Source organism: Eubalaena glacialis, chromosome 2 (genome assembly GCF_028564815.1).
Source record: "Eubalaena glacialis isolate mEubGla1 chromosome 2, mEubGla1.1.hap2.+ XY, whole genome shotgun sequence".
Taxonomy (NCBI): domain Eukaryota; kingdom Metazoa; phylum Chordata; class Mammalia; order Artiodactyla; family Balaenidae; genus Eubalaena; species Eubalaena glacialis.
In genome coordinates this window covers 102,393,044-102,411,115 of record NC_083717.1, presented here as the reverse complement: position 1 = coordinate 102,411,115, position 18,072 = coordinate 102,393,044, and the positions used below count along the sequence as shown (strand labels likewise).

Genomic DNA, 18,072 nt, shown 5'->3' with positions numbered 1-18,072 from the left:
TATGGCATTTCCCTCTCTTTATCTTTCCCTGTTATATTATCTGAGCTGAAAAATTTGGACTTTAGCCTGCATGTGACATGGAGCTCTCACTTAGGGAATTTTCCTACCTTTAAGAAAAATTCTATTTAAGCCATTTGAGGAGAACAGATATCTGCTCATTTAAGACTTTGGGAGGAGCAAATCAGAGCTCTTCAAGGATCCCCAGGATTTACCCATCTTTGTATAACAGAGCTTAGTCCAGTGCTTTGGAAATTGCAGGTGTTCAGTAAGCATTGTTTAAAGTAGATTCCATGTGTTACCCCATTTTTGGACTATAATATCCCTTAGTGATGGGGATTATTCTTTCATATTCCTTCTTTTGTGTTCTCAGTTATCATACTGGGATATGATTATTTATATCTGCCTCAACCTCTTCATATTGAGCTTCTTACATGTGGGGAAATGTCTTTTTTTTCTTGATATCTTCACACCTTGCAGAATGGCTGGCATGTCACAGGCATGCAATGCATGGTGAACTATAAAGGATCTGTAGTGCAGCCCTCGACTCAGCTTTAAGCTACAATTTAGGAGAAAAGGTAGCAATGACAACCCCCATATTATCCACGGACTACAGCAGTGTTCCCCAATTCCCAGCCTTCCTCTACTGATTGGAAGCTTTGGAGGGACACCTCCCATCATAGACAAAGTTAGGGCTCCCTGGCTTAGATGACCTTGAACATGAGTGTCTCACCTCTGCACATTCTTCTGTCTTCTCTCAGAACATATCCAGTGGGACATTTGCATTCATAGGAGCCATAAGTGTTCACACATCGGAAAGCACAGAGCAGCAGATTCTGGGCACACTCGTTTATATCTGTGGCAGAATGTAATAAGAGAATAATGGATCATAGGCATCAACCAAAAAAAGGAATATACTTTTAGCAAAAGTGGTAATGCTTCATTGTCATAAACATGGATAGGCCAAGCAGTCTTTGATGTTCAAAGAATTATAAAATTGAGTTGGTTATTTTATAATTGGTATAAGTAGGGTGATCATACATCTTCTTCCAGTACAAACTCAGTTTATGCCTATTGTGCTGGTATAACTATTAACTGTTATTTAGCTGGATGAGAAATTACAGGTCACCCTACATTTGGGAGCTTTTCTGAAATCCTGGCTTTGAAGTCTCAAGTTGACCAGTTGCCTCTCCCTAAAGCCACATGGAGTGGGGATCAGTTTTACCCCATTCAGCCAAAACAACTGCCAAGTCAACTGCTGTCAGAACAGAAGCAACCCATCCAATATCATTAACCACCTCCCCTTCCCCAAATAAGAGAGGCTCCTGTGAAGTAACAGTGATTCTTTTATGCCCAAGAAAATGGTGTTCTGAATAATTTCACACTGATGCCTAAGTTATAGCCTTAAATAGCTAGGAATAATAATAATGATAGATTAACAGATAGAAGTGATTTCTGTAGATTGCATAGTTTGGAACCATCAGAATATATTTTGGAAAAGCAGGGTTAAAACAGACCATCTTGATTATCATGTTTCTCCCTAAGGCCAATGATCCTGACTGAGAACGTCAGTGAGACCCTAGATCATGATTTAAAAATTCACCAACAACTTTGAGTATTGATGGGTCATATTTCTAATGAAGAGCTCACTTTAATATCCACTTTACTGTCTCCTCCCCTTCATTCTTTTATTAAACCAGTGGTTCTCAACTTGAGAGTGCATCAGAATTACCTGGAGGGCTGCTAGGCCCCACTCTTAGAGTTTCTGATTCAGGAGGTCTGGGACGAGGCCTGAAAATCTGCATTTCTAGCAAGTTCCCAGGTGATGCTGATGTGGCTGATCCAGGGACCACCCTTTGAGAACCACTATTCTAGACACTCCCTCCCTTTCCTTACATCCCTCTTTCTTTCCTTATATCCTACCAGGCATACTGACAGTTGCTTAGAGAGTATGGACAGCCTCTTTTGCTGTGATTGCTCCCAGACGGTTAAAGGATATTGGTGGTTATCTCAGTGTGTAGATGTTTCTATGAGTAGAAAAGAAATAGAAAAAGAAAGGGCACACGGGATACAAAGAAAAAAGGTTGCGGGGGGGGGAATGGAAAATAAGAAAGAGGGTAGTAGACAAGGCAGGTGTTGTATCTACATATTAGTAGTAGAGGACTTCCCTGGTGGCGCAGTGGTTAAGCATCCGCCTGCCAATGCAGGGGACGCGGGTTCGAGCCCTGGTCCGGGAAGATCCCACATGCCGTGGAGCAGCTAAGCCCATGCGCCACAACTACTGAGCCTGAGCTCTAGAGCCCACGAGCCACAACTACTGAGCCTGTGAGCCACAACTACTGAGCCCACGTACCACAACTACTGAGCCCACGTGCCACAACTACTGAAGCCTGCACGCTTAGGGTCCATGCTCGGCAACAAAGAGAAGCCACCGCAACCGCAATGAGAAGCCTGTGCGCCGCAACGAAGAGTAGCCCCCGCTCGCCACAACTAGGGAAAGTCTGTGTGCAGCAACGAAGACCCAACACAGCCAAAAATAAATAAATAAATACATAAATTTAATAAAATAAAAAATAAATATTAGTAGTAGAGACACCAACAAGAACTCTGCATGAGATGCGGCATAACTTGTGCCATGAACCACTTACATCTTTTTCAGATACTCTCTGCAGAGAGGAGGCCACATAGAGAAGAAATGATAGCATGGCCCACCAGGCCCAGATTTTCCTTATTTTATATACCCTGAGTGGTATTTAATATTCAGAATTATAATCAACCAACTACTGTCCCTGTGATCAGAACATGTAACCAACTATTCTGTGTTTAAGAGGCTTACCTTCACAAGTCATCATTGGACCAGGCTCAAATCCCTCCTCACAGGTGCATTCAAAACCTCCAATCACGTTCTTGCAGGTTCCATTTCCACAAGGATTGCCCACCGAGCACTCATCAGTATCTGCAGGTGATCAGAAGTGTAGTCAAAACATGATGGATTGGGAGAAAAATGGACTTGGACTCAGAGAATACCTTTCTTTCTGTCGGAATATTTTGATCTCTAACATCTTGTTTTATTCTCATTCTGTCCTTGAGAAGGGAGTGCACGTGTCTTATCACCACAGATTTATAGCTGTGAAATCTGACTTGCTAAGTGGCAGTGGCAGTAACAGTAATGGTACCTGGGCTTCTTAGCCCTTACAGTGCTCTTCACCATGAGTGTCCCCAGCCTCCTACATTATGAAGTACATCTACTGGGAATAGATACTCAAAGGGTTAAAACAAGGCTTCTCTCACAAGTCAAAAGTTTTCGCTTACTTAAAGCTAGAAATACATCTCCAGTTTGGCCTTACATTACATCATTCTCCAAGAAGTCTTAAACATGATGCATTTTTGCCAGATATAAAATAGAAGACTAAACATACGCAAAATAAGAGACCAGAGGTTAAGCAAAATTAATACACAAGATAAAGTCAAGATTCAAGTAGATTTTGTTGATTTTGCTGAAACCAGATGGTTTACATTAGGCAGAAGAAAGGCTAGAAAGAAATGTGTTTAGGGTATGATCTCTCTAAACAACTGTGGAGAGAGAACAAATCTTACCAAGGAAGTCTAAAAAATATGTATGTCTCCTAACCCATCCACCTAGAATACTGACTGTTCTTATTCTGACACAGCTCTTGGGGGAGAGTACCTTCCTTTGGGAAAGGAACATTTCAGAGAAATAACATTGCTATCCCAGCTGTCTAGAGCACAGAAGAGTGATGGGTTATTATCAAGGACTATGTCTCATGTTAGGTTCTGAAATCAGCAAGTGAGGGCAAGAGGGTATGGCAGAGAGACCCTGGGTGAGGAGGCTTATTTCTCACATACATCGTAGCACTAACTGAAGATACTGAATAGAAAACATTGACAACTTTGCTTTTGTTCTGCTATGAAATTGCATTTCGCTCTTAAGAATATTACATCTCTTTCAAGTTAATAAAAATCACAATATCATTGGTTTTTAGAGCTGTAAGGTAATTAGAAATATTTTAATTCATCTGCATGATATTACATTCTGAGGCTTAGAAAGGCAGTTAAAACCTCATGCCCTGATTCCCTATATGGAAAGAGCGTCTTCTAACAGACACAGACAAACCCTCAGCATTTATGCCATTATTAATTTAGGTTACACTGAATGGCTTTGGATTTCTTAGATAAAAGAGATCAAAGATCAGCCGTAGGAACGATTCTTTGAAATTTTAATAAGGGGGTTAAAACAAGAGGAATGTACACTGGGTACACAGCCTTTCATAGTACTAACTGTAACAAAATCTGGGTAAATTTTGTGTTTTACATACTAAGGGAATAAGATGATGACCATTGACAATTTTTTACCTTTAAATTTCACAAAGGCTTTCATTATATATGCTGTGTCCTTTCTACTATCTCTTCAGACGTGTTCAGTGCCCTCCTCATCAGACTGTAAGGTCCATGCGAGGAAGGACCATGTTGGCTTGGTTCACTACGGTAGCCATAAAACCTAGCACAGTGCCTGGTACATGGTGGGGACTCAGCTAGTATTGCTAGATGAATGATATGTGAACAAGTGTATAAAACTTATTTCTGTCCCGTCTTGGTACTTATTCTTCCTAGCGTGAATGCTGAATAGCTTAATTTCTGATTTGTAAAATCCCAATAACAGAAACCGCTTTATTACTCACCCACACATTCATTCCCTTCCAGAATGTAGCCAAAGGGACACTCGCAGCGATAGGAGCCATCGGTATTTATGCACTGCCCGTGTTTACAGACATCAGGTTCTTTGCACTCATCCATATCTTAAGTAAAGGAGGAAAACATAGTGAATAACAATGTATTTTTGGAAACACAAAGGTAAATTATCATTTCAGTGCCTAATCGATGAAATATCTAGTATTGCAATATTAACATGCAATACAATAATACGATTGGTATCTAAGTGAAAAGACCAAAAAAAAAAGAGCTTAATTTTCCAAGATAGATGTGGAGAAATAACAGCTAGAGAAAGGACAAGGAAGAGGCTGGTTGAAAATATTAAGAAATGCTGAGAATCCAGCACAAGCCACTCACCAACCGCTGAATCATCGGGTCCCACAATGATTCCACTTCCATAGGGGCAGATCTGGCGGAAGGCCTCTGTGATGGAGATGAGCTCTTGTTAATAGGCGGGCCAAAGGCAATTAACTATAGGCTCCTCCCCAAGTATTGTGTGGAAGCTGCACGTATTGGAACACGATGAACAAGCCAAGCCCAGAAACCAGAGAAAGATAACAAGTCTCCCAGAGCTGGTGTACCTACTACTTGGGCAGCTTTGAGTCATAACGTAGTTCAGAAGAAAATAACTACCTAGCTCCTGAGATAAGATAATTTTAGTGAACATTTTAGTTGGACTTACAGTTAAATTGCCTTACATTTTGAAGGTCTACAATCTTACAGCCTGTACCTTGAATGGCCAAAGAGAAATGCAGATAGTGGACATACCATCGGGTTCAGTGGGGCACAGCTCACAGGGGTCTCCCCAGCCTTCTCCCTTCAAGGCACAGCAGCATTCTTGTTTGGAGTGATTTCTGGATTTGGGTGATGAACACTTTCCTCCTTCAAACTTCGCGTAACAGTAGCTCATTCGCAAATCTGCAGCACAAATTCAAGAGACCCCTCAGCTGCTTTCCTACTAAGTCATTATTGTATAATACTGAGCAAGAAGCAATCCACCCTGTTAACTGTGATCTCCTCTCATTACTAAAGTCACACTTTTTAAGTGATTATAATAGTAATTGAGCTGAGATCTTTAAAGTGATAAGTAACTTTTGTAGTGAGAGCTGATGAACAAATCCATGTGGCTCTTAACCTTATTATTTCTCATTTTATCCAATGTTCCAAAATAACCTGATGTGAATAATAAAAACCAACACTGCCACATTTCAATGCTGACGTCATCAGTGACTTCAGGATGGAGACATTCAGAGATGGTATAACATTTAGCAAGCATACTAAGTTAAGGGAGCCCTCCCAGTTCTAGTACTCACTGTGGTATCACACTATGCTGTTTATTCTGTGTCCCCTAAGCCCTGGAGCCAAAATAAAACCCCAGATTCCAGGCATAGAGCAAATAAAGATGTGGCAATTTTGTGGACTGGCAAAAATACAACTCAATGGTATTTCACTGAAGCAGCTACTCACGCAGCTTCTGTCTACAAAATATATGTGAGGTTTTCTGCAGATTTTACACACGTGTGTGTACACACTTGCACACACACAGAAGCTTATTTAGCTCCACAGAGAGAGGGAAGGTAAAGAGGAGCACAGGGAGATGGGTGGATGTGCAGGAGAATAATTGTTCTTCCAAAGAATATATTTCTTTAACATCAGTTATTTCTTGGTAACTCCAACATGGAACATGGGGCTGGGATCTAGTTCCTACAACAGTCTCCAAAATTGCTTGACAGTTTTGGTGACTGACTTTTCCATTTCTTATAGAGCAAATTGGGTGACTCTAAAAAGTGAGCTCATCCAAGAGCCTGGAGTATGTTTTCCCTCAAATTTGACCTCCAAAGCTTTGCAAACTCCTCTGAGTTACACACAGGCTAAAATCTGCAGGTTTTAAGGAAATGCTTTCATATCCATTTTGCACAATCCCCCTTTCTTTATGTATGACCAGGTCTGCTCTCTCCTGTCACTGTTTTCAATTCCAGGTAGCATATTATTATAGCCATTTATGATTTCAGTTAAGACAATTTCACCATCTTTTATTTCACGGAAAAGGAGACAAGGTAAGAATAACTGAGTTGCCAAAGATCATAGCAGAAAACTTTTTATGAATTAAAGTAAAAATATCAATCAATCAGTCAACCACATTTACCACGCTCCAATAAGTCAAATTCTGTTGACCTCTCAAATGAACTTGTTGAACTCGTCATGGCTACCAACTCTTTTAGATAAACTATCTCTCTAGTTTCTACTCCATTTTCATATCCATTATGGCTGGGACCTAAAAGGCACCTTTCAGCAAACTATTCTTCTGAAGGTGAAGAGCAATAAAAGCCTATCCTTGTCCCGCAGCATCTCTGCTATTTAAATGGTTGCTTTGCTGAGAAGTGTCAAGATTTAACAAATTGTAGTTTCTTGAAGGACACCTTTTGATGTGCTTTGTTCTTCAAGTTCATCGTCACATACAGTGTTTTGTGTTTATTGGTCCAGTTTTCATTATTTATGCCTACAACTGTCTTAAGATATAATGACTACTCACAAAAATGTCTCAACAATTATATCAAAACTCAATTCTCTCCTTTGTCTTTCAGCTTGTTTCTTTTAAACCTAGATACATGCATGTGCTAATATTGGTCTGTTAATTTTCTCACTCTCTTCTCCTTTCATTACTGACCCTATTCCATACCCCAGCCCAGCTCCCCAACACCGCTCTATCACCTCACCCCGGGAAAAAAAAATCTAGGTATGAAGTTTAGAGTGAGCCTAAGTGACAAATTCCCTTCGCTGAACTTTGTAAGTGGGAGTGGCTCATTTACATCTGTGGCCTTTAGGTGCCAGAGTCTGTTCACCTGAGTCCTATATCACATTTGTTCCTTCAAAAACATTATCTGTGGTTCTGTGGAATTTTCTCATTTTATGGTCAACAGAAGCCTGACTCCTAATTTGTCATCTTACAATAAAAACCCAGCTCTTAATGCCCTGGCTCTAGCAAAATCTGTGCTCTTTGGGAGATTTACATTTGCTTGTGATGATCCTCTAGAATTGGTTTTGTTTTTTAATTAAAGGTGCCTTGCATCAGGAAAGAGAGTTTTGCATGCCCACATCCTTTAACGAGGGCTTGATAGGATGCCTGTTTACCGGTCTATCTGCAAAGAGCCTTAATGACCTTTGAAATTTCATCAGAGCTACAAAAGCCACTTTCCCTGCTTGCATTCCTCAATTCTGGCTCTGCCTCTTGGAGCTGAGCATGTGGCAGGGCTGCTCACAGCTGGGCTGATTCTTCCTGCAGCGTTAGCTTGCTCTGTGACAGGCCAGTGCAAATTGAATTAATAGCCTATGAATTTCCTCTGGCCTGCCACATCGGCAGATTCACACCTGGTTTCTCACTGCTTTCTTTCCAAACTCGGCCAAGCCAAAGGCACACAAAAACAAGGGAGTAGGAGTTAGAATTTATCTGGCTGGTCTGTACCATACAGACAGAATATTTGCTTGAATCAAGCACCATCCCACCCATAACCCAGAAATCCACATGGGCCTCTGATAGCTACCTACAGGATCAAACCAACAGAGAATTCTCAACTCTCCCCCTTCACACCCCTAAATATTAGGTGACCAAATGACCCGTTGAAAAGTACAAAGTTAATCAATTTGAGCAACAATAGCAAGAGCCTATGAAGGACTCAGAAATGAACAAAGCTTTTTCACGTATTCAATAAGACTGGTTGGGCGGGTATTCTTATTGCTGTTTAAAAATAAGAAATATGAAAATTGAGCTTCCAAAAGATTAAATGACTTGCCCTAGGCTATAATGGCAAGGCTGAGACCCCTAAGCCCAATATTTGGAATCTTAAATGATATTCATTGCCTCTTACTTGGTAATATGGAAGCAAAAGACAAAACAAAACAACCAAGGAAAAAAAACTAAACAAAAAAATATAACAACAACAAAAAAACCACCGGAAGGGGGTGGGACGGGGGTGGGGGGAGGATATGTCTGTTTGCATGTGTCTTTTTTGTCCTGAATTCACTAAACTAGTCTGTATAAGTAGACAGACACACACAATTGATTGTTTAGTAAAATCTGAATAGTTTGCTGAGACATAATAAACTGTGTTATGCTTAAGTTCAGGCTCCCCTTTTGATTTTTTTTTTTTAAGTTCATAAGTATCATTCCTGAAAACAGACTGTGGGCCAGCAAGAATCCTGGTCAGTTCACATTTATTTCTCTGCTTTCTTAGAAAACTTGTGATGTAAGAGATAGGCATTATATCCCGGAGCACATGAGTTAATCTGCACTTTTCTGTCTGAAAGTCTAGGTTTTGGCCCATATTTACAGAGGTTACCTCTTCAGAGGCAGAGAACTTGTAACTGAACTTCCCCCAGGCTTTGCCATGTTCAGTGGCTCATGGCTGATCCCCTGCTGACTGACCTATCAGCATCTGTGTTCTCAGGGGGAGAGACAGGTTTAAAGTGCCAGGACAGTTGTTGTACAAGCAACCATAATTTGATGGATGAGTTTTTAACCTTAAAAGTAAAAATGAACTTTCTGACATATGGTAATCATTAGACGTCTGGATGAATGAAAAACACTCCATCTTCTCTTTCACAAAGAATCAAAACTTCGCCATGTTTAAAAAATAAAACCACAACAAATAAACACAGAGTAATGAAAGTCTAAAGCCAAAAGTCAAAAGCACTTACCTTGGCACCTTCTTCCAGTGGAGGACAAGGAGAACCCGTCTGGACACAGACATTTGAAGCTGCCTTCAGTGTTGCTGCATGTGCCCAAGGCACAAATTTCTGGTTCTTCAACACATTCATCAATATCTAAAAGAAGTACACGTGTCAAACAAAGTCAAAACATGATGGAGACACCATCGGATACTAAATGCACAATGTAAAAGTACAAAGTGTAACTGAGTTTCAAAACTCTTCTAACAATGAAGATTTTTCCTGTATCATGATGCTATGAGTGGGCTTCTAGGCTGTGATGACTTTATTTTTTCTTTTTTTTTTAAAGATTTTTTTGATGTGGACCATTTTTTTAAAGTCTTTATTGAATTTGTTTCAATACTTCTTCTGTTTTATGTTTTGGTTGTTTGGCCACGAGGATGTTGGGATCTTAGCTCCCCGACCAGGGATCGAACCTGCACCCCCTGCATTGGAAGGTGAAGTCTTAACCACTGGACCGCCAGGGAAGTCCCTGTGATGACTTTTAAAAAACTAGTTTTGATGGTTCTTATTGTAAAAATGGACTCTGCAAGTGCCTTCTTAGGGATGCAGTGAGAAACATCTTTTACCCAGACTGAATTTCTTGGATAATTAGAAAAGTTGGAGTAATTTCATACCACCCTAAACTAGGAAAGAAGCAAGAAACTCTAGAGTCTGACTTCACCACTACACAGTAAGCAGACGCTCTGAAATTTTAATTGTGCTGCCAATGAGTTACCCTGTGAGAGATGTAGCCCTTTGAACCAAATTTGTTCCCCTCCACCCATCTATCCACAGTGCCTTTCCCCAATATCCCATGCTACAATATCCTAAAACTATGACTTTTACCAGGACACTAGTACTCATGAAAATAATCCTATGCAATACAAACTAAAGATATCACAAGAGATGAGGCTCCTCTCTCTCATTTGCAGTTTAATTTGTCTGAAGACACAAAAATATCTTCTGTGTATAGACTATAGTTTTTCTTTTATCATATAGATAATAGGAATTTGACACACATAATTGTGGCATGTTTCCTTTAGCATATTAATATACCTTATCTACTGTAAAGGAGTAATTAAGGATGGTTTGCAGGGAAGTTTCAATGGCTTGAGTATGTTCTAGTTTGCCTGGGAGAGTCCTAGTTTATACCTGTTGACCTGGACTCATTATTAATAGTGCCCTCCTCAAAATTGTCTTGGTTTGGTCAGTAAAGTACATGATGACCCTACTTGTGGAAAAAGTATGACCACTCTTTCCAAGAGATGTACCCATCTTTTCCCCTGACTTTCAGCAGGATTTGTAGTGAAAAGAGGTAAGTCTTGATTCTGAGCCATGCTATTTTTATGGAAATTTTTTTTTTCAACGAAACAGATACCCCTTGTATCTTGCGACTCTTTATTTTCAGGTTTGTGCAATGAGTTCTACCCACACCAAAATGTATTCCCATTACACAGCTTTATTCCCACGAGGTCCAACTAAAGGGAAGTTAGGATATTAACTTTGTTATCTTGGCTTAATTTTGTAAATACCACACAATAGATTTTCTAGAAATGTGCAGTGCAAAGTATCTTCCTGTACAATGCAAAACTAGCTTCTTCATCATTTCATGTTATTATGTTGCATTTATAATTGCATCATGTTTCCTGTGGCTTATTATCGGAACTGCTGCTGATGATTGAATTGCTCCATTCCTACACTCCCTCCACCCCGACATCCAACCTTTGCTTAAAAGTCAACTTTTGTAAAAATGCTCAGATGTCTCCTTTTTGTTTTTGTTGTTGTTACAGTAGAAATCAAACTGTAGGTGCCAACTTCATAAGGGCAGGGACAAAGATTTAGAATGAACACATTTATGAACTATTCTGGAAGTCATTTTTCTTTCTATACATTTTCATTCTGTTCATCTTAGGGTAATTTTGCATTAATCATGGAGTGAATAAAGCTGATCTATAACAGAAGTAAAATAACACTTAATAATTTGTATTTAGGTCTAATTTTGATAAGGTGTTTTCATTTAGAATATCTCTTGACTGAGAGTTAAATTAGATATATAATAAACATTTGTCATTGATGATATTAAAAGTGGACAATTCTTACTCATTATGGATTAGATGCAGACTTGTTTAAAGGTGGGCGCATGGACTAGGTGACTTCTTAAAAGCCCTTTCCAACCTATTCATTAATGAAGTTCTGGCAATTAATGTCCTTCATTTAATGCAATGATATACGTATTGAGGAATGCGGTACTATAAAATTTGCTGAGAATTTATTTGTAGTTACACATTTCTACAAGTCAAAATAACACAGACAAATTATATAGCCACATTCATCCAACCTTGAATGTGGTCACTTAAAGATTTTAACTGGAATCAGGAAGCTATGTTTAGTTGCAACCCATTGGCACTTAAAAACATGTAATCCAGAACTTTTTACCAGCTGCATAAAAGTATATTGGAAAAGTGTCAGGGTCATGTGACCACCCATATACACAGAGCAAAATAGCTTCATCAGAGATTAGCGTGAGAATTGATGTTCCTGTCTCACCATCTAATTTTGAGCCCATAAGTCATACCCTACCCTTGGATTTGTTTCTGATAAAGTATTCCAAAATGAAGACACCATCACACCATCTCAAAAATTTGATAATGTCAATGCAGTAACCAATACTGCTAATTTGCAAATATTGATAGCCCTCCTACCTTCACACTTGTCATTCTGGAGACTGTATCCAGGTGGACAAATACATCTGTAGGACCCATCTAAGTTCTGACAGGTACCTGGTGCACATTTTCCAGGTTCTAGGAGACATTCGTTGATATCTGCAAAGAAAAGGGAAAAAGAAGAAAGAGGTTCCCACTGGCATGATTTCCATCAAGCAACTAAAACTGAAAGAAACTGGAATAAAATCTAAGAAATACATAAATCTAAAGTCCACAAACTCTACCATGGAGAAAAACTAACAGCTCAATAAAAATCAGCTTTATTAGCTTTCAGAAGTGTGCAGTGTATCTAACAACCATATTTTATTTGATCTACTTTCCAGGAAAGCATAGCACGTGAAAAGACAATGGGTATGAAGATCTTTGAGGACACCCAAAGGATTGTATAAGAGCTTACCACAAAGCTGTGTTGAAGAAAAAGAATAAAAGAAAGGGAATTACAGTTGTTTATAGAACAATTTAACTGTCTGTTACATTGAACGTTGTAACTGTTTCTGTAATTACAAACACTTAATTTTAAAAGATAAAGGGGAAGAGTGGTATATATACCATACACACATACAGGCAGGATTAGTGTACTTCTACTCTGATCTTTTTCCTCCAGGTTTCTGAAGGAAGGATTGTGATAGAGACTGCATGATTCCTGGAGTGGTCTCTGGGATGACATTTGGAGGGTCTTTCTGAAGCAGCACTCACCCACACAGGTTCTCCCATCTGGAGCCACCTCATAGCCTTCATTGCACTGACATTGGAAGGACCCCACTGTATTGATGCATTGGCCGTTTCTGCAAAGGTTCCCATTTCCAGTTGCACATTCATCAACATCTGCCAAAAAAATATCCTTTGATATGTTCCAAAGAAAATGTCATAATCCCATCAATGATCAAAACTTTTAAAGGGAAAAATACTTATACTGAATTTCAGTGGCCTTTGCTGGCTCAGGCAGACTTAAGAAATTCCAATATGATCTAGTTTATAACAACAGACCTGGCTTTATTCACCTATGGAACCTAACAAGATGACATAATTCTACTAATTAGAGATTGATCATTTATATTAGGATTTTATATGAGTTTCACCTTGATCATCCTTTAGGTTTCATTTTTAAAGGTTAAAACTGAATTACTAATACACAATACAGCTGAGGGTATTATTAAGTATTCTTGTAATCAGAAGTATATAAAAGTAGCCTCTAGCACAATACAAAATTTGGTTCCTTACACTTGCTTGTGAATAATATAGCATATTTTATAAGAAGAATTTTAACTTCTTTGAAGGGAGGCTATAGTGAAACATCTAGACAAGTAGGTCCACACTGCTCCTGAACTACGTAATTTCTATACAAAGGATAGCTTTTGTATGTTTCAAAACATATTCGATTTATTTTGAAATGTATTTAATTTGCAGCATAGTAGACATAAAAATTATAGCTGCTAATGAGTATATTAATAAAAGTAATAGATGTAGTAACTATATTTGACAATTAGCACGTTGTACTTAACAACTCTTTTAACCACTTGTCACGCATAAGATGGCATATATTAAAAAAGATTGCCAGCACGCTGGAGATGATGCTAATTACGAAGAACACACATAAAACTGCCTTCCTTTGGTGGTTGACTGTTTTGCACACGCACCTATGCAGTCATTGTTGTGGGAAAGGATGAAACCGTGATTGCAGCGGCAGTTGAAGGAACCAATTGTGTTTCGGCAAGTTCCATTCCCACAGGCATCTCTTTCACACTCATTTATGTCTAGCACGAACAAAGGACATAGAAAAACATGATTATTAACAGAAGAAGAGGGTATATGGTTACCTGCGGTTAAAAGGCATTTTAGAGTTCACAAAATGTCGTACGTAGGCTGAGAACTTCTAGATTCGATGTTGGTATTAGTTCCAGCAGCGGCAGCTCCCCGTAAGGAACCAGCAAAAGGCAAGGTTCTAAGCCTTGGGAGAAAATCCTTTCCTTGGTTGGCATGTGAAAGGAGGCAAGCTAAGGACATGAGAACTGGACAAGAACTATTTCATTCTATTTACTTCTAGAATTCTCCACCCTTGCCACTTTTCTCAAATACTTTCACTTGGAAAATTCTGTGCGCATCTGGGTCTTGATTCACTGCCACCTTTAGCAAACTTCAGCCTTTAAGATTCTCACTCCAGTTTACCAAAAAGCAGAGAGTCTCCCCTGATATTACCCCAAAATCAGCAACAAAATAAATTAGCTTTCTAACTCACCTGGAAGTTTAGACATGTTTCTTTTTCCCAGTCCACCCCTAAAAACCCGCGACCACTCCCATGAAATGGTGACTTATCTCCCTTCTAAACTATCCCAATGTGATGGCCCCTAATATGGCTCCTCTCTTGCGGTATATTTTGTCTTTTTATTGGTCTATGACTTTTCACTTTGACTATCTGTAAAGCTATTTTGGCATCTTATGTGTCTTTGCATCTTGTGACAGCGGCTATCGTTTCTCATAAAGAGTAGGTGTACATTATATTAAGGAGGAAATAAGAAATTAAAATGAAAAAAGTTGATATTGCTGGTTTGTTATATCAACAGGCAGAATGAGGAGGGCAAGGACAAAGAGATGGGGAAGGAGTGGAAGGTAACACCTCAGATTAGCAAAATGTAGTGTTTAGAGTTAGGATTTCCTTTCCTTTCAAATTTTGGACATAAAGATAAGTTATCTGTGATCTTAAATCAAGAAGCTACTGCTGAGCCCAATGTGACTCCAACATGTGTGTCTGTGGTTGAAGACTGCATCCAGATGAGTCACCCTGCCAGGAGTCAAAAACTTCTGCCTTGATTCATTTTTAGCCAAGCAAGTGAAGTTCTTTAGTTGGGCAGGTTCTTTGGTAGAGGGTTCTAGATAATTCAGATGGAAGAGGGAGAATGAAAGTTGGGCAGGGCTTCATTAATATGTAGGGATTATCTCTCCAGTGATGAGCAGGGCCTATTATAATCTTTAACTTAAAACTTATCTGCTCTGAAGATGACCAAACTTTATGAGAATGTTCCCTAATGGATAAAGCCAATTACAGCCAAAGGCAAGCACTTGAAACATTACTCTATTGATTGTTCTTTTTCGAGCTGTGAAACTGATTCATGTTCATGAAGTCCCCAGAAGACTTAATGGATGTTGCTTTAAAGTAGAAACAGAAAGGAGGGAAAGAGAGAAATTGACTGATTACATATTTGAAGTTTATTCTAAATCAACATTCTGATTCAGTACTAAGACCAAGGAAGAGATTTAAAATCTTGAGCTCTTTTCCCCTAGGAAAATGATCTGTAAATTTGTCTTTAAGGACACATAAATATTATAAAAGAATAATAGGCTTTTAACATTAATAAATAGTAATTTTTTGTCTTAATATCTTTCTTAATTTATCTCTTAGTCAAAAGTTTTTCTGAACTGACAGCCAAATGATTATCAAGACAGAGGTTTATGATGTTCAGATTACTAAAGATTAAATACCAAAGGATATTAATGCTACACACATGCTTCTGTTTTTATTTTATAAATAACAAAACAACTACTGAAAGGTTTAGTGTTAACTTTAAATATATTCAGATACAAATGAATTTTTCAATAGGCTATGAAGAAAAAATGAAATGATAGTCACATACTCACCCAAACACATGGTTTGATCAGCATTTGTTTTAAAACCAGTGTGGCAAAGACAATAAAAGCTTCCAACTGTGTCAATACACTGTCCGTGGCTGCATATATTGGGGATTTCTTGACATTCATTGCGATCTGTAGATAAAAATTAAGTGAAAACTTAGAAGACAAAATCAAATCAAATAACTTACTTCTAGGTAGTGCTCTCAGGATTAATCCTAGCTCTAAACTAAGCCAGTAAAACAGATACTGACATATTTATTTTTGACTCAAAATTGGTTAAAACTTACTCTCATTTACTGGGTACATTCAGACCATATTAACAATACACAAGCAATGAAAAAACAGGGGCGGTATCCAAAAAGATCTTCTAAAAGATGAGAAAACTTAGAAGTAGAATGGGGAAGAAAAATCCAAACTGGTAGATAATCCATTTGATGATCTGCCTAAGCAGTATCCTAGACTGTGTAATTGATTGAAGTATTTTGTCTAGTCAAGATTTGGTGCCTCAAATCATGGAAGCTTCATGGCTTCCTCTAGAAATTTAAATCAAACAAATCCCATTGCTAAGATAGGTTTTCATGATGGACAGCCTGCATTGTCCCTTGTTCCACTTACACATCATTATTTTGTCTCACTCCTATAACCTTTTGTTCCATCTGAACCAAGTCTTCCTGTCTACACATGGCTCCTTTCAGCACTTGACAATCCTAATGATGTTTCTTTCTTTTTTATCCATATTCTTTCAAAAGGAAGCCCTCTCATCTTGCTTCTGCCAATCTTCAGGCTTTAAATTATATTTGTCATCAAGTGATGCTCTCCTGAAATCTGATTATCTGAGGGGCCAAATTTGTTGCAGGAATCCACAGATGACATAATTACATGCCTACTTATGCCTCTAATTTTCTAAAGCTCTCAAGATTCTACGTTTAGGGAAAATGTAACTCAAAGGGCACTGCGTTATCCTGATTTTCCTATTGTCACAAAAGAAAGCAAATGGCAGAATGCCGCCTTGGGTGTAGATGTTGTAGAGCACCGCAGCACCCTGCTCTCAGCTGAATAATCCAAACTTGCTGTTTGCCTGCCCTATCTACTGAGAAGACGGCAACTGGGAACAGGCACTTTTTGCTGCACAGAGCAGTTGTGCCCACGCCAGGAGAGAGTATATTCCCTCCATTTCACGTGCTCAGGCTGCCATTTTTAGAACTACTTCCTTCCAATACGCAAAACATTTAGAGTTGATGAATCACCATATCCTTTAAAAGTCTCAGGTCGGGTTGAGTATATCATGAAGAGGGGAAATTGGGATAGAGTAGCTTAGGAGCTACGGCTAGCCTATGCAGAAATGCTAGTGAACAAATTAGGATTATTCCCATCAGAGAAAACGGATTTAAAATGAGCATGCTGCTCCCTGAGATAGGCAGAGGAAATTGATTTCCATTGCCAAGCTCTGTGGAGGGAGCTGATTTTGAGGAGGGTTGGCCCAAACCTTGGATAACCTCCGGTAATATGGATCTGGGAGAATGCAAGGACCAGGTCTGTCTTATCTCTGGGACCCACAGAAAATGGAGAGCATTAAGAATCTTATCAGAAAGGGATCCTCAATTAGGGATTTTCTTTCCTACGTTGCCTATTTCATGAGGATTTTTAAAAACTGAAACGTGGATTACTTTGCAGTTCTACTGGTGAAAGAGAAAGTTACAATTCTAGAGAACTTAATTGTGAAATTCACTTTGTACTGAGACCAGAAAACTAGGTTTCTACAAGCACCAAGATTTAAACTCCCAGAAGGTTCTTGTCTGAGGTTGAGATAGGAGATTTAAACAGGGTACTGGGGGAAAACACCCACACAGTCAGCAGAAAGAGAGAAGACCATGAGGAAATGGCTGGGAAGAATATGTCTTTAGCTGGGCAGTACATTTCAGAAGGGGGCTGCATTTGCTCTAATGCCACACCTCCTCAGGTCAGACCAGCATCCTCGGCTTCGATACCTAACTGTTCTCTAAAAATCTCTCAGCAACAATGTGGGTATTAATGGCCAGCTGTTGAAGTGATGTACTTATGGATTCAAATAAAAATCTTATTATGATAAGGAAATTTTAGTTCTTTTCATCTTAAACACAGGAAGACAGGAGTATTTTACAATATGTCTGAAAAAATGCCATGTATAGGACAGTATTTAAAGACATTTTAAAAGATTTTAAAAGTAAGATGTAAGTGAAGACATTTCCAGAGTGAAGTCTTCAGCCCTAGAGGCTGAATAGCTGCAAAACTCAAATTCAAGTACATT

The 18,072-nt window shown here is 38.9% G+C and overlaps 1 protein-coding gene across 1 annotated transcript in view; it reads right to left on the bottom strand.

Annotated features, from left to right (window-relative positions):
* FBN1 (fibrillin 1) overlaps positions 1-18,072 on the bottom strand; it is a 250,589-nt gene that overhangs the window by 34,576 nt on the left and 197,941 nt on the right. The window contains exons 46-55 of the mRNA XM_061180331.1: positions 15,792-15,917; positions 13,796-13,912; positions 12,855-12,983; positions 12,138-12,257; positions 9,424-9,549; positions 5,497-5,646; positions 5,086-5,151; positions 4,698-4,814; positions 2,834-2,953; positions 731-853 (exon numbers count right to left, since the gene is read on the bottom strand). Of these exons, the coding sequence (XP_061036314.1) occupies positions 731-853; positions 2,834-2,953; positions 4,698-4,814; positions 5,086-5,151; positions 5,497-5,646; positions 9,424-9,549; positions 12,138-12,257; positions 12,855-12,983; positions 13,796-13,912; positions 15,792-15,917 (1,194 nt within the window). The remainder of the gene's footprint in view (positions 1-730; positions 854-2,833; positions 2,954-4,697; positions 4,815-5,085; positions 5,152-5,496; positions 5,647-9,423; positions 9,550-12,137; positions 12,258-12,854; positions 12,984-13,795; positions 13,913-15,791; positions 15,918-18,072) is intronic.